The sequence below is a fragment of the Castor canadensis genome, chromosome 2 (genome assembly GCF_047511655.1).
Source record: "Castor canadensis chromosome 2, mCasCan1.hap1v2, whole genome shotgun sequence".
Taxonomy (NCBI): Eukaryota; Metazoa; Chordata; class Mammalia; order Rodentia; family Castoridae; genus Castor; species Castor canadensis.
The window spans coordinates 173,305,642-173,321,933 of NC_133387.1; the positions used below are offsets into that span (position 1 = coordinate 173,305,642).

The following is a 16,292-nucleotide window of genomic DNA, read 5'->3' on the forward strand; positions in this document are numbered from 1 at the left end:
AGGTGGAATCTTAGTGTGGTTTTGACTTGCATTTCCTTTATGGCCAGGGATGGTGAACATTTTTTCATGTGTTTTTTGGCCATTTGGATTTCTTCCATTGAAAAAGTTCTGTTTAGTTCAGTTGCCCACTTTTTTTAATCGGTTCATTGATTTTGGGGGGGGGGCTAGTTTTTTGAGTTCCCTATATATTCTGGTTATCAGTCCTTTGTCTGATATATAGCTGACAAATATTTTCTCCCACTCTGTGGGTGGTCTCTTCAGTTTAGAGACCATTTCTTTTGTTGTGCAGAAGCTTTTTAGTTTTGTGAAGTCCCATTTATCCATCCTTTCTCTTAATTGCTGAGCTGCTGGGGTTCTTTTGAGGAAGTCCTTACCTATACTTATTGCTTCCAGGGTATTCCCTGCTCTTTTCTGTGCTAGCTTCAGAGTTTCGTGTCTGATATTAAGGTCCTTGATCCATTTTGAGTACAGGGTGATAGACATGGACCTAGTTTCAGTTTTCTGCAGGCAGATAACCACTTTTATCAGCAACATTTGTTGAAGAGGCTGTCTATTTTCCATCATATGTTTTTCAGGCCTCAATACTTTCTAATTGCTCCATGTAGATATAGTATACAATAAACATTGAGAGCTACTGTTTTAGGGCTACATACAGTGAATAACTAAGAACAGATTTCAGGCACTTAATGACAGATCACATTTTTATATTAATCTACATTTTGAAATGAGGAGACTAAATATATATTAGCCCATGTTATTTTTACAATCACCCTTGAAATTGATATTACTAGACATAGAAATTGACTTTTAACTCAATGACAAATCTTCTGACTATATCATGCTGACCATTAATTTCAGATATTCATGCCACATGTGACTGAACATTTAACAAATGCATAGATGAAATAGTTTTATTTCTAAAGCAAATTTCACCTCCAACTACAAAATATTATGTACACTATTTATTCACCGTAGAGAAAATGGTTACACTTTTTTTTGAACCAGTGCCACTAGAGTTTTTGTTAAAAATGGATTGCTGAGCTCCACCCCAGAGTCCCTGATTCAATACCTGTTGGGTGAAAGCTGAGAATTTACACCTCCAGCAAGATGAATATGAAGGTGATGCTGCTGGTCCATACAGGAAGCTTTAAGGCACAATTGTCTAGGACATTTAAAAACAGGTTAGATATCCAGAACTTATCCACTTTCCTCTCCAGATCATTGACACATTCGTGGCTGGTCCACACCTCAGCAAGCAGCAGGAGTGGGGGAAAGATACATAAGCCAACCAGTCAGCCAGGATGGCTCAGCAGGTAGCAAATACAGAGAAAACCACTTACTCCAAGGGGAGCAAGGGCAGCCTCTCACTAGCAACTTCTATCCCATCCTCACAGAACTCCCTCACAGAGACAATGGCTGTAGGAAATCACTCTACAGTGACAGAGTTCATTCTTGGGGGATTAACTCACAGTCCAGAGCTCCAGCTCCCCCTTTTCCTTTTCTTCCTGGGAATCTACCTGGTCACCATGGTGGGGAACCTGGGCATGATCACCCTGATTTGCCTCAATAGGAAGCTTCACACCCCCATGTACTTCTTCCTCAGTAACTTGTCACTTGTGGATCTCTGTTACTCCTCTACCATTACTCCTAAAATGCTGGTCAATTTTGTGTCCCAGGAGAACATCATTTCCTATGTGGGGTGCATGTCTCAGCTCTACTTCTTCCTTGTTTTTGTCATTGCCGAGTGTTACATGCTCACCGTGATGGCTTACGACCGCTATGTGGCCATCTGCCACCCTTTGTTTTACAGTATCATCATGTCTCATGCCCTCTGCTTTCTACTGGTAGCTCTGGTTTACATAGTGGGACTCATTGGATCAACAATAGAGACTAGTCTCATGTTAAATCTGAGCTATTGTGAGGTCTTCATCAGCCACTACTTTTGTGACATTCTCCCTCTTATGAAGCTCTCCTGCTCTAGCACCTATGATGTGGAGATGGCCGTCTTCTTTTTAGCTGGATTCGACATAGTATTAACCAGCATAACAGTCCTTGTTTCCTATGCCTTCATTCTGTCCAGCATCCTCTGCATCAGCTCCACTGAGGGCAGGTCCAAAGCCTTCAGCACCTGCAGCTCTCACTTTGCAGCTGTGGGGCTGTTCTATGGCTCCACTACCTTCATGTACTTAAAGCCCTCCACAGCCAGTTCCCTGGCCCAGGAGAACATGGCCTCTGTGTTCTACACCACAGTGATCCCCATGCTCAACCCCCTGATCTACAGCCTGAGGAACAAGGAGGTCAAGGCTGCCCTGCGCAAGACCCTGAGGAGAAAACTCTTGTGATGAAAATGTCAATCCTCTTTCTCAGTGGAAGAGTAAGTGATTATTAACACAGAAGCACACCCTCTACATGCTACCAAACATGGATAGAGACAATCACTTCTTTCCATGCTAAGAGGCATGCCTCATCTACTTCTTTCCCTCCCTCCCCTTTCTCTTCTCTCTCATGTCTGTTTGATTTCCCATTTGTGCTTTATTTCATTTGGGATTCATTTCCTCCATCCTGAGACCTTTGTTTAATAATTACCTTTTTGATTGCAACTTAAGCTAAACATCAAGTTTGATAATCATTAATGGTCACATTACTTTTAATATAGAAAATATTTCTCAACTCATTAGTATTTTTTGTACATAGGAAGATGCAAAGAGAGGGAAATTTAAAGTCACAAAGAAGTGATTCACAGTCCCTTTCTCATCCACTTCTTTCTCCTCTTTTTTCATCTACTCAACTTATCCTTGTCCAAGAAATTCAACCCGATACTTTTATGTAATTTCCTTAGTAACTATTGTGGCTTGAATATGATATGTTCCCCCCATAAATTCATATATTGTGGGTTTGGCTTCCAGCTGATGGAAAGTAAGTAGATTATGAGGGCTCTGACATCATGAATGGTTTAATACACTGATGGATTTGTAATTTGATGGCATTATTAGAAGTTAGTAGAAACATTAGAAAGTGGGACCTGGTTCAGGTCCCACTCTGAAAGATATATCTTATATCCTGTCCCTTTTCTCTATTTTTCTCTGTTGCCTGACTGCCAGGAGGTAAGCATCTTCTACCACATGCTCCAGAGACCATGATATTCTTTCTCACCTCATGGCTAAAGTAGTGGATTCAGCCAATGTTGGACTGAAACCTCTGTAAATGTGAGCCTGAATAAATCCATTGTATTTTAAATTATTCTTTTTGAGCATTGGTGACAATGATGAGAGGTCTAACTAATACAGTAATAATAATAGTATCAGTTAACATGTTTTGATGCTTTCTCTAACATGTAGCTCTTCTTAGTGCCTTTCTATTTCACTTATACCTTCCCATACTGGCTAATTGTGACCCAAACATTTCACACCCTTATGAAAGCTCTGAAAATGAATTACTTAGTAAAGTTTCCAAATATTTGTTCTTTATCCAGATTCATGGAGTTTTACCATAGACATTCACAATTTATTACTCAAACATATAAGCACATTTCTACACAGATTTCTGTAATCTGTTGCTCCAACACACTTCTTCATATGTTCTTAGTCTCCCAAGTCTGATCTTCATCTTCTCAGCTCAGCAAAGTCTCTGTGCTCTATCTGCATTTCCCTTTCTTGAGCAGAGATGTGCACCAGGTCTGTATACCACCAGTCAGCATGAACACAGGATCACCTTACTTGTTTCTCTTCTGTCTTGGATCATAATGCAGCAACATCAGTTATCCGATGTCTGAAATAGAATATCTTACAGAATTTGAACAATTTTTAAATTGTTTATACTGGAATGGCTAGTCTACTATCAATTATGTGCCATGACTAAAAAGTAGATACCATACTATTTACTTTTATTTGAGTGGTTGTTCATCAATATCCAAAACTTAGAATACAGAGAGCAAGGAAAAGGCCTAAAAAAGAATCAAACAGAAATATATGCAAAAAATATGTCTACACTATAGTAAACACTGAGTAAATGCTAAGCACTAATAACTTTTGTTGTGAATGTTTTCTTGTGGCGCTATGGACAAAACCCAGGTCCTTATACATGCTAGGAAATCATTCTTTTACATCCCCAGCCTACCATTAATATTCTTAATACCTCATGTATTAAGAGTAGTTGATGCATATTAAATGTACTAAAGAATATATTCTGAGTGAATGTTCTTATTGAATATATCTTCTTCAAATATTCAAAGAACATTCTTCTCATAAATATTCTTGTTGTTATAAATAATAAAATCTGTGGAATATTATGAAACAATCACATCATGGGTGTTTAGTCTCTTCAACAACCCCATTTAAAAAATGGTGCACCAAGATAGCATTAATACCAGAAAAAAGTCCCATGTTGCCCTCATTAGCAGATGGGGAAAAAAATAATAACTAAAGATCTACATAGTATCAAGATCTGCATGAGCAAACAGAATGACACCATAAGACATTGCTAAACCTGAAAAACCCAAACTAACTAAGAGGTATTCCATGATAATCCATAAAAATCCCAATAGGCCAGTTTAAGAATAGGACCTGAGACTATAAGCATTGTCTTCTTTAATAATGGGTGGGTTTTAATGGGACCATGGGCTTTACCAGTGTGGGAACTATGCAATCTCAAGTCAGCCAATCAAAAGCTCCTTACAAGAATCTGCTGGTAGGAATAAAATGAAAACAACAGAACAGTATAATAGAGATGAAAAATGAAAAGAACTAGATAAAATCTGAAAATGCACACAGACAGGAGTTCTCCAGCAATAAGAAATCATATTTTTAATGCTTCACAGAAATTGAGAGAGTTCTATAGATGTGAAGGTAGAAAAACAATAACTTCATGTAGAAATTAATAATACAAAGAATCAAGGTGAAATCATACCTGAACTTATAGGAAAAAAGAATATTTTCTTCCAGAAAATGTAGAACAAGACAGAGAACATGCCACACAAATAAATATCATTACATTATTCCAAAAGGAAGTAAAACACATGATAACAATACAAGGTAGGAAAGAGCCAGAAAACCTAGAATTAGAAAAATTACAAATAAAACAATAGAATTCAAGAAACTAATAGAAACATAAAAAATTAATTTCAGAAATGAAGACTGAGCTAGGAGTGACAAGAAAATACAAAAACACAATACCTAAATCCTTAGGAGAAATAGAATGGGGGAAAAGAAAAGGTAAAAATGAAATGAGACTATGAAAGTAACAAAAGTAGAAACTGGGCAAAGAGGACCAAGTTAAGTTAGGAGCCTCAAGGGAGAAATCCAAGTGAACAGAACAGAACAAAGGACAAAAAAGAAATTCAAGCTGAAGTTGCACTCTGTGACAGACTGGGGATGTGGGGAGCAAAACCTGGGGTGATTTCCCTCCTAGGTACCATGTGGGAAATGAGCCTTGCCCCCCAGGACCCCAGAAGGGTCATGGATTTCTATTAAAAGTGGTTCTTGAGGTTTTTACCTCTGGAAAATGTGCCCCTGCCTCCTCATCTCACAGCTCCTTCCCTACTTCTTCAGGAGCAATTTTGTTTAAAGTTTTCGCTTCAATTTTTTTTGTAAACCTAGGTTACTCTTGAGATTGTTTTTTCCATCTTGTTTTCCGGGGATTGCCAACCACCTTGTTTGTGATAAATGTGCAAATATTGTGACATATAGGTCTGTGACTGAAAATGTTATTAATGGTGGAAGAAACATCTTTCTGGATGATGAAATAAATGAATAAATACTGATGGAACTAAAGATTTTGTGGAAGAGTAGACTAATGCAGTCTAGGGGAGCAGGTGGATTTCCTTCAGCGCAGGAGCTTTTTCTGCAAGTACAACAACAGCACCAACTTCAGCAAAAGCACCACGACAACCACCACCAGCAAGCTCAACCTCAACAGATGGTACTTCATCAAATACAGAGGCAGGGGGTCCTTATTCCAGCATCATAGCAGGCTATGCCACCACAAGTTACTGTTGTTGATTCTAAGCTGATACAACTTACCCATGCATCAAGTGCTGCTACCGTGGCACTCCCTACAGGCATGGCTCCTGTTCAACAAATACTAACAAATTCAGGCCAACTTCTTTAGGTGGTCAGAGTAGCAATGGCATTCAGTATGTCTTTCAGCCTCAGCAGTCAGTGGTTTTACTACAACAGGTTATACCACAAATACAGCTTAGTGGAGTACAAGGTCCTGCTATACAACTGGTCTTAGCCCCTTTCCTGAAGGGTTACTACCACAGATACAAGAGTCATTCTACAACCTCAGCAAATCTTATTTATAGGAAATAAGACTCAAGTTCAACCTACAACAGTGACAACAACCACACCAGCATAAGCACAGGTAACTGCCATCACAGTGCAGCTACAAGTTGATGGAAATAGGGTACAGCATCTGAAGAAGATGAAGATGAAGAAGACTGCGAAGATGAGAAAGATGAAAAGAAAGACAAAGGTAGAGCCCAAGATGGGCAGGTAGAAGAGGAGCTCCTCAATAGTGAAGATGATGTGAATAATAAGGAATAGGAACTCTTTGATACAAAAAAAAACTCTTTGTCATTGATAAGATATACAGGAGCAAAAATAAATGGAAATTTCATTTCAACAATGGCATTATGAATCTGAATGGACAAGATTATATATTTTCCAATGGTATTGGAGATGCAAAATGGTGAAGTTCTTTTCTTTTATAAATAAAATTTAAAATGGTTTGTTTGAAACTTGGGATATATACCAAACAAAACTTCAGTTCTGCATGTCAGAAAAGTGCAGTAGAAACAAAGCTACTGCAGGTAGACCTTCACAACACAGACACTGCTTCTAACCAGCAAGCCAGGGAGCTGTAGCACCGGGGTCATTGGGAGACAAAGGAGAGGTTTGTGTAGGAAAACCATAATTGTCAATTTTAAATACAGGAACCTGTCACTGGTAATTAGTATGTAAAACTTTGTCTTATATAAATTCCTCCAACTTGGCTCAATGGGCTTACTGGAATGAGTTGAAGAAGCTTCCCTTTTGATAGATTGAAATGAAACTGCTTAATGTATGGGGTCGTAAAAATTACATGTGATCTTTTTACAAAAGAGCAATAATTTTTTTATGGTGTTAAACTTTAACTCACTTGTATAAGAAAACAATTTAAAACTCATAATAGGTCTTAAATATTTTCACTTGTTTTTCTCCCTTAGTAATGCATACCTCTTCCTTCCCTGCTTTATGAAAGTTCTTTTTAAGACTTAAATGAAATAATTAATGATCACATGTTTGAGACAAAATTTTACATGGGAATAGATATTTTAATTGTGTTTCCATACTTGTTAAGTATAATTAAAAAGGTTGGATCTTAACTGAGTCGAGTGGAATTAAAAGTGCAACTTTAATTTCCTAACCAAAAAAAACCAAAAACTATTTAGTTCAGTCCCACACTTTAAAATGAAACCCCAGGTAGCATTCTGCCTCCAGGGCATGCCTCCTGTTTCTGTATTTAAACTGCTAGGTTTATCAGAGCTATGTCCCCAAACCCGCATGAATCACATTAATCCCACAGCCCCACACACATGGAGATGAACTGTGGGGTGGGGACAGAAAACACTTTGACCTGCTCCTGGGAAATGCATCCTGTGTATATTTGTTGTAAGTGGGCATAAGCTCAGGCCCTCTGAATCACAGAACTTCCACAGCATCCTTACACACATTCTTACACACTCCGCAGTTGCCCTCAGACTTGGATACTTCCTGCCTCTGGCAACAGAAATTTGGGGTGGGGGTAGAGGGAGGCAGATATAAAGTAAAGATAACCTGCTTAGCCCATAAGCTTAAAGTTCCCAATAACCAATAATATCTCCGAGTACACAAAGAAGGGAAAACTCTGTACAGAAAGAAATCCCCATGCAGAAAAATGACCATTCTATAAGAGACTCCAGCTAGTTTACCTTGAGCTGAGCAGTGGCTTGGGATCAGGGCCAGTGCCCTGATCACTGGATAAAACTTGGCTATTGAGGCATACACCCCCATCCCGGAGTGAGAATTATCTCCTCAACTTGTTCTGCTTAATCATTGAGACTATTTCAACAAAAGACTACAGGTGAACAAAACAGCCAACCAACAAATCATCCTCAGAGATATAAATCCCAATGTAGAAAAATAAGGTGATATGTCTCCTCTGAAAGTCAACAATACTATAACAAAGGACTTGTCCAATAGTGAAGCAAATAAAACTTTAAAAAAAAACAGTGATAACAATGAGCAATGAAATTAAAGAGAACACATACAAGCACATGTATGAATTCAAAACCAATACAAATAAACTCAAAGAGGATACGAATAAACAGCTGGATGAGATAAGAAAGACACTGTAGGCTATAAAGGAGAAATTAGATAAAGAATAGAAATCATAAAAAAAATCTGAAACTGAACACCCAGATATGAAAAATACAACAACCCAAATAAAACACTCAATTGAAAGCCAGCCTAATAGAATGGAAGAAGTTGAAAATAGAATATCAGGGAAGAAAGAAAGAGTACAGGGATTGACCAACCAGACAAAGACAAAGAAAAAAATACTAAGAGAATATGGTAAGAACATGCAAGACCACTGAGACACCATCACAAAACCAAATCTATAAATCATGGACATAGAAGACAGAAAGGAGATTCAAGGTAAAGTCACAAAAAACATATTCAACAAAATTAAAGCAGAAACACCTGAGCGAAGAAAGGGTCATCCAGACACAGGAGGCTTTCAGAACATCAAACAGACAAGATCAGAAAAGAGGTACCTCTAGAAATAATATATTCAAAACACTAAATATACAGAACAAAAGATAAAATTGAAAGCCACAAGAGAGAATCAACAAGTCATATATAAGAACAAACCTATCAGAATAGCAACAGATTTTTCAACAGAAACTCTAAAAGCAAGGAGACCATGTAATAGACTATTCCACTCTCCAAAGACAATGACTATCAACCTAGATTAATATATCCAGCAATGCTACCCTTCATCATTGAAGGAGAAATAAAAAATATTCACAATATATAAGAAATATATTCTGAAGAGAGAAAGGGAGTAAGAAGTGTGGGCAATCACCAAAAGAAAAAAAGGTGAAAGGAAAGCAGAAAGACACCACAAAACAGAGGCAAAAGAGAAAAGAAGCAAACACTTCCAAACTCTGGCTCCAATAAGGAGGGGAGGGAGTGAAGATGTGATCACCAGGTTAGCCAAAGGGCCTTGGCACCTGTTTCTTGGCAGTGGTTATCCATCTGCAAGAAACTGAAACTAGATCCATGTCTATCACCCTGTACTAGTATCAACTCAAAATGGATCAAGGACTTAAAATATCAGACCTGAAACTCTGAAGTTACTACAGGAAGGAGCAGGAAACACTCTGGAACTAATAGGTATAGGCAAGGACTTCCTCAATACACCCCAGCAGCCCAGCAACTAAGAGAAAGAATGGACTGATGGGACTTCATAAAATTAAAAAGCTTCTGCACAACAAAAGAAATGGTCTCTAAACTAAAAAGACCACCCATAGAGTGGGAGAAAATATTTGCCAGCTATATATCAAATAAGGGACTGATAACCAGAATATACAGGGAACTTAAAAAACTAAACTCTCCCCAAATCAATGAACCAATAAAGAAATGGGCAGGCAACTGAACTAAACAGAACTTTTTCAAAAGAAGAAACTCAAATGGCCAAAAAACACATGAAAAAATGCTCACCATCTCTGGCCATAAAGGAAATGCAGATCAAAACCACACTAAGATTCCATCTCACTCCTCTTAGAATAGGCATCATCCAAAACACCACCAACAGTAAGTGCTGGCGAGGATGTGGAAAAAAAGGATCCCTAATCCACTGCTGGTGGGAATGCAAACTGGTGCAACCACTCTGAAAAGAAATTTGGAGACTTCTTAGAAATCTAAACATAGACCTGCCATATGTCCAGCAATCCCACTCCTGGGGATATATCCAAAGAAATGCAGCACAGGTTACTCCAGAGGCACCTGCACACCCATGTTTATTGCAGTGTTATTCATAATAGCCAAGTTATGGAAACAGCCAAGATGCCCCACTACTGATGAATGGATCAAGAAAATATGGTACTTGTACACAATGGAATTTTACTCAGTAATGAAGAAGAATGAAATGTTATCATTTGCAGGTAAATGGACAGAACTGAAGAACATCATTCTGAGCGAGGTCAGCCAGGCCCAGAAGACCAAAAATCGTATGTTCTCCCTCATATGTGGACTTTAGATCTAGGGCAAATGCAGCAGTGCTGTTGGACTTGGATCACATGACAAGGGGAGATCACATACAGGAGATATAGGAATGCGTAGAAAACCCAGAGCATGAAAGCATTTGATGTTCCCACGCCAGAGGAACTAATACAGAAACCTTAAAACTATAGGTTGTCATGAGCAGGGAATCAGGAACCAGTGTAAAGATCAGTTAGAGATGAATCAACATGGGTTGTAACACGTGGGTACTTGAAAGCCATAGTAGGACTCTTTCTGTATAGCTATCCTTAACTCAACTAGCATAACCTCTTTGTCTTTCTTATTATGCTTATGTCTTCTCTTCAACAAAATCAGTGATAAGTGCAGAACAGGACCTGCCTGAAACTGAGGAGGGGAAGGGGAAAAGGGTGGAGGAGAGGAGCAGGGTGTGAGAAATGACCCAAATAATGTATGCACATGTGAATAAATTTAAAAATAGTAATACTAATATAAAATAAGAAAAAAAAAGAATGACCTCAGACTTGTCAGCACAAATACTAAAAGCCAGAAAGGCATGGAACAATATATTTCAAGCTCTGAAAGAAATTGCCAACTTACAGATACCAGATCCTACAAAGTTATGCTTCAATTTCAGTGGAGAAATAAAGACCTTCTAGAATAACATTAAGCTTAAAGCACTTCGTGTCCACCAAGCCTTCATTACTGAGGATACTTAAGGGAACACTACACACAGAAGAGGAAGAAAAACAGTCACAAACACAAGAGCCCAGGAAAGGATAAAATTCAAAACAGGAGTAGAGTAGATGAACACATGAGAACTAGGATGGTATCAAACATGTTCAACTCAGAAAACCAGAAAAACTCAAAGATGAAAGTGGTAAAAGAAAAGAACAGGCAACACTTGAATCAACCTGAAAAAAATCAATGTAATCAGAGGAAGCAGTAAATGACTCTTAACCATACCCCTAAATGCAAACGGGCGTAACATGCCAATCAAAGGACATAGTCTGGGAGGGAATATGTGAGGAAGCCATGAGCCTCCTGTGCCACTGAGATTCCAGCCCCCAAAATTTTGACAAGTTGTTGGTGCCTAGCAGAAAAAGGAATCACAAAACACACAGAGCCACCCCCTGAAACCAGCCACTCCCGCCCAGCCAAGTTGGACCCACTAGTTCAGCTCAAAATTTAAAGCTACCCCTTCACTATACACCAATGTATGGGTGATATCCTGCAGGAGTGTCAGGGTGAGGAGTGGCCACATTTGCCAGTGGCCATCAACAACAAAGTGTCAGGCATTTAGTGGGTGCTCAGACCTGAGCAGGCATGCAGGGCCTGCCTCATAGCCTAACAGCCTCACAGCCTCACAGCCTCACAGCCTCACAGCCTCACAGCCTCAGGCATGGCTGGGTGGAGCCTGGCATGACCAGGCTCCTTGAACAGATGTCTTACACCACACTTGACTTTGCACATGCTCACCATCACCCTTTATGCCACTGCAATTGTCCACTTGCCTTCTCCTAGCTTGGCGATTTCCTCCCAAAACCTTAAGCTGCTGAGTCAGTATCAACTACCATTGCTAGACTACATCCAGGGAACTGGGAAAAGTCAGGTGCCTAAAGAAAGTATTCAGAGCTGCTGGCCATCACGGAAGAGTTGGGGGAAAAGATCAGATTCACCTATAGAGAGCAATAGCATCATGGAGCGAATAAAGAGAGGCATCATTCATACTGAAGCACTGGTTCAGGAGGGACCAGCAGGGATGGAACACAATGACAGATCCTAGCCTCCTTAGCTCTGAAGGCTCCTATCATTCTTCAAGATGAGTGGTCAAAGCTCATTCCTCCTGTACCTTCTTTACAAAATGCTAACTTCAGGGTTTTGTTTTTTTTAATCTCTCATGGTTCATCGGGCTCTGAACCTTGTCTCAGAGATTGGGAAAAGATTTCACAGTTAATTAGGATTTGCATTTCAAGTAGCTAAGAATGACTCTGTTGGTTTTTTAAAATATTGATTTAAAAGATGCACATGAAGTTATTTTATAGCCAACCGTTATTTGTCTCCAAGATACACTTATCTCCCATAATCTTCTCTTTTGAATACATTTAAGTCACCCATATTATTTTTCTCCTTTTCATAACCTCATACAACTCTAAGGACTTTGTTTTAATGCATAAAGAAAGCACGTTTTACTTAGTAACTGTTCTCATTTGCCATGCAGTGTAAATTCTGCTTGTTGGAACTTCTATTTGCTTAAGCATTTGCATGGCCCTTAGTCTTTAAAGTCAATCTTTAAAATGCACAAGTTATAAATACAGAAGGAAGAGCAACCAACCAAACCTAATAAATACACCAAACATTTTCATGCTAAGACTGTAGATTTCAGTCCCACATGTATTATAAGCTGATCAAGACCACCTATAAAAGAACTAAAACAGTTTGCATTTTTGTATGTATTTAGTACCTGCTGTAGTAAAGCTTATTTTTGTTAATAAAAAAGACATAGTCTGTCATTGGATTAAAAAGAAGAATGCAGCAATTTTTTGTCTACAAGAAACACATCCCACAAGCTGAGACAGACTAAAAGTGAAAGGATGATAAAAGATACGTCAAGCAAGCAGAAGTCAAAAGCAAGCAGGAGTACCTATATTCATATTGGACAAAGAAGATTTCAGTCAAATATTCAAAGAGATAAAGAAGGAACATACATCAACATAGTAAAGGCTATAATATGGCAAACCTATAGCCAATATCATACTGAATGAGGAAAAACTGAAATCATTTTCTCTAAAATCAGAAATGAGACAAAGGTGTCCACTCTCCTTTCTCATATTTAGTATAGTACTAGAATTCCTAGCCAGAACAATAAGATAAGAGAAAGAAATAAAAGACATATTTAATAGGGAAGGAAGAAGACAAATTATCCTTTCTTTCAGATGATAAGATCCTATACATAATGGCCATAAAAACTCTACCAAAAAACTCTTAGATCCTATAAACACTTTCAGCAAAGAAGCAGGACACAAAATCAATATACAAAATTCAGTAGCTTTTCTGTACACCAACAACAAACAAATTGAGAAATAAATCAGGAAAGCAATCCCAAAGTAGCCTCAAAAAATACTTAGGAATAAATTTAATAGGGGAGGTGAAAGACCTCTACGTTGAAAACCATAAAACATTGAACAAAGACATCAAGAGGACACTAGAAGATGGAAAGACTTCCCATATTCAAGAATCTTTAGAATCATTACTCTGGAAGTGGCTGTTTTACCAAAGCAGTCTATGCATTCAATGTAATCTCCATCAAACTTCCAATGACATTCTTCATAGAAATAGAAAGATCACTTCTAACACTCATATGGAAGCACAAAAGACCCAGATTATACAAAGAAATCCGAAGAAAAAGGTTGATACTGAAGGTCTCATAATTTGTGACTTCAAACAATGCTATAGAGCCATAGTAACAAAAAAAGTATGGTACTGACCCCAAAACAGACACATAGACCAATGGAATGGAATAAAATACACAAAACTAAGATGGAGTTACCATTATCTGATTGTTGACAAATGTGCCAAAAACATATGTTGGAAAAAAGACCGCCTTTTCAACAAATGGAATTGGGAAAAGGATATCCACATGTAAAGACTGAAGCTAGATTCCCTCCATTCTCTCTGTACACTAATATCAATTCAAAGTGGATCAAACACTTCATGTAACACCTAAAACCTTGAAACTACTACAGGAAGATATTAGAAGATGTGGATATAGACAACAACTTCCTGAATAGGACTCCAGCCAATCAAGAATAGAGCAGGATTGACAAATGGGACAGCATGAAACTAAAGAGCTTCTGCACAGCAAAGGAAACAGTCACTAGAATGGTAGTCAGTCTACAGATTGGGAGAAAATCTCTGCCAGCTACACATCTGACAAGAGTTTATAACCAGAATACACAAGGCACTCAAAAAACTAAACTCCAAAAGAACCAACAATCCAATTAATAAATGGAAATGAATTGAACAGACAATCCTCAAATGAAGTACAAATTGTCAATGAATGCATGACAAAATGTTTAACATCTCTGTCCATAAAGGAAATGAAAATCAAGATGAGGAGATTTTTATCTCACCCCACTCAGAATGTCAATCATCAAGAAAACACACAACAACAAATGCTTACCAGGATGCAGGGTAAAGAAACACATATTCTTGAAGGAAATGTAGATTAGCACCACCACTATGGAAATCAGTATGGAGGTTCCTTATAAAACTAAAAATAGAACTAGCATGTGCTCTGAGATACCACTCCTGGGCATAAATCTGAAGCAAAGTAAGTCAGGACACAATAGAGACCTGCACACCATGTTTATTGCAGAACTACTCACAATAGCCAACTTGTAGAATCAACTTAGATGCCATCAAACTGATGAATGGGAAGAAATCATGGTGTATGTACCCAATGGAGTAGTATTCAGCCAGAATAAAGAACGAAATTATGTGAAAAAATGGATGGAACTAAATACCATAATGTTAAGTGAAATAAGCCAGACTCAGAAAGACAAATACTGCATATTTTCTCTCATACATGGAATCTATACCCAGACACACACACACACACACGATATATACATCACAAATGTTTTTGTGAAAACTGTTGGGGAAAATGGAAAAAGAATGATGAAGAATAAATAATATTTAAATTGTCTCTGTGTGAAGATGGTATAATGACGCCTACTACAAACTGTTACAAACAGTAGAGGATAGGGTGGGGAATAGAATAAAACAGTAAAGGAGTTAATCTGATCAAAGTACAATATATGCACATGTGAAACCCCTGTGTACAATAAATGTACACTAATCAAAATTTAAAAGAAACCCAAAATTGGCTCTTCAAGTACATTTTTATTTCACAAAATAAAATGTAAAATTATATATGCTAAATTATAAATGTAAATTATAAACACTAAAATTATATATACTTGAGTATATGAAGATTTTCCTTCTTGGGCAGAAGTGTGCTTACATATGCAGATAATCTTTAAGCTCAACAGTCTGATGACATTCTGTACAATGATTGATCAATAAAGACATCTTATGAAGACCTGGATTTTTATTAAGCTATTTTTTTAAAAAGAAATTCATCAAACTTTCTCTGATATATATGTATACTATATGTGTATATATATAAACATATGTATAATTCACATATTATATATGAAAGGACATATTGAAAAGAAACACCAAATCTTAGAAATTGCCCAAGAATGAAGAATAAAACATAATGACTGGACTTTTTGTGGATAACAAGTGATCCTTTGAGAATTCCATAGTCCTAAATTTCTTAGTTCTGTTTAAAAGACATTGAGACAATTATGAACTCAGAATCAATGAGCCTCCCCAACACTTAGTTTGTGCTCCTAACATATCATTTTCCCACTAAAAGAGACAAGTCTCTAAAGTAATGGTTGATTCCAGTTTCCAAGAGTGAAGAGCACAAGGTAAATCAGACATCTTTTCACATTCAATAATATGGAAAATATTAGAGACTAATAACACTGGGTCACAACGTATCCAGAGACAATTCTGGCATGATAGTCGGTGTATGCAGAGACAAACCTACCTGCACTCCAGAGGCTGATGGAGGAGGATCGTGAGTTCAAGACCAGCCTATGTGGAATTCTAAAAAAAAAAAAGAAAAAAGATCTGAAATAGGAACTGGGGTACTACTAAGGAATAGGAAGGGGACCAGTGGAAGGGGGATAGGTGAGAATAACGGGGGTAAATACAATGAAAGTACCTTAATTACTTACATGAAATGTCAAAATGAAACCCATTGCTTTGAAACTCATTTGTTTACACTAATAAAAAAAAGAAAGAGTCTTCTTCATTAGGAAATCTTATCTAACTAGCAAAAACGCTTTGTCTTTCTTACTATTGCTTATGTTTTCTCCTCCACAAAATGAGAGACAGGTTCTGCCTGGAAGTAAGGGGGATGGAGGATGTGGGGGGGGAAATGGCCCAAACAAT

The 16,292-nt window shown here is 37.8% G+C and overlaps 1 protein-coding gene and 1 pseudogene across 1 annotated transcript; both read left to right on the top strand.

Moving 5' to 3' along the window:
• The first annotated feature begins 1,412 nt into the window (after positions 1 to 1,412).
• Positions 1,413 to 2,342, top strand: LOC109677963 (olfactory receptor 8A1-like). The gene has a single exon (XM_020153689.2). It carries the CDS (start codon positions 1,413 to 1,415, stop codon positions 2,340 to 2,342), a length of 930 nt encoding a protein of 309 aa, XP_020009278.2.
• Positions 2,343 to 5,685: 3,343 nt separating this feature from the next.
• On the top strand, positions 5,686 to 6,691 carry LOC109677968 (transcription initiation factor IIA subunit 1 pseudogene; annotated as a pseudogene).
• The last annotated feature ends 9,601 nt before the right edge of the window (positions 6,692 to 16,292 follow it).

Bases quoted from the DNA above. Each gene is read 5' to 3' on its own strand.
- LOC109677963 (XM_020153689.2), top strand. From the start codon at position 1,413: ATGGCTGTAGGAAATCACTCTACAGTGACAGAGTTCATTCTTGGGGGA.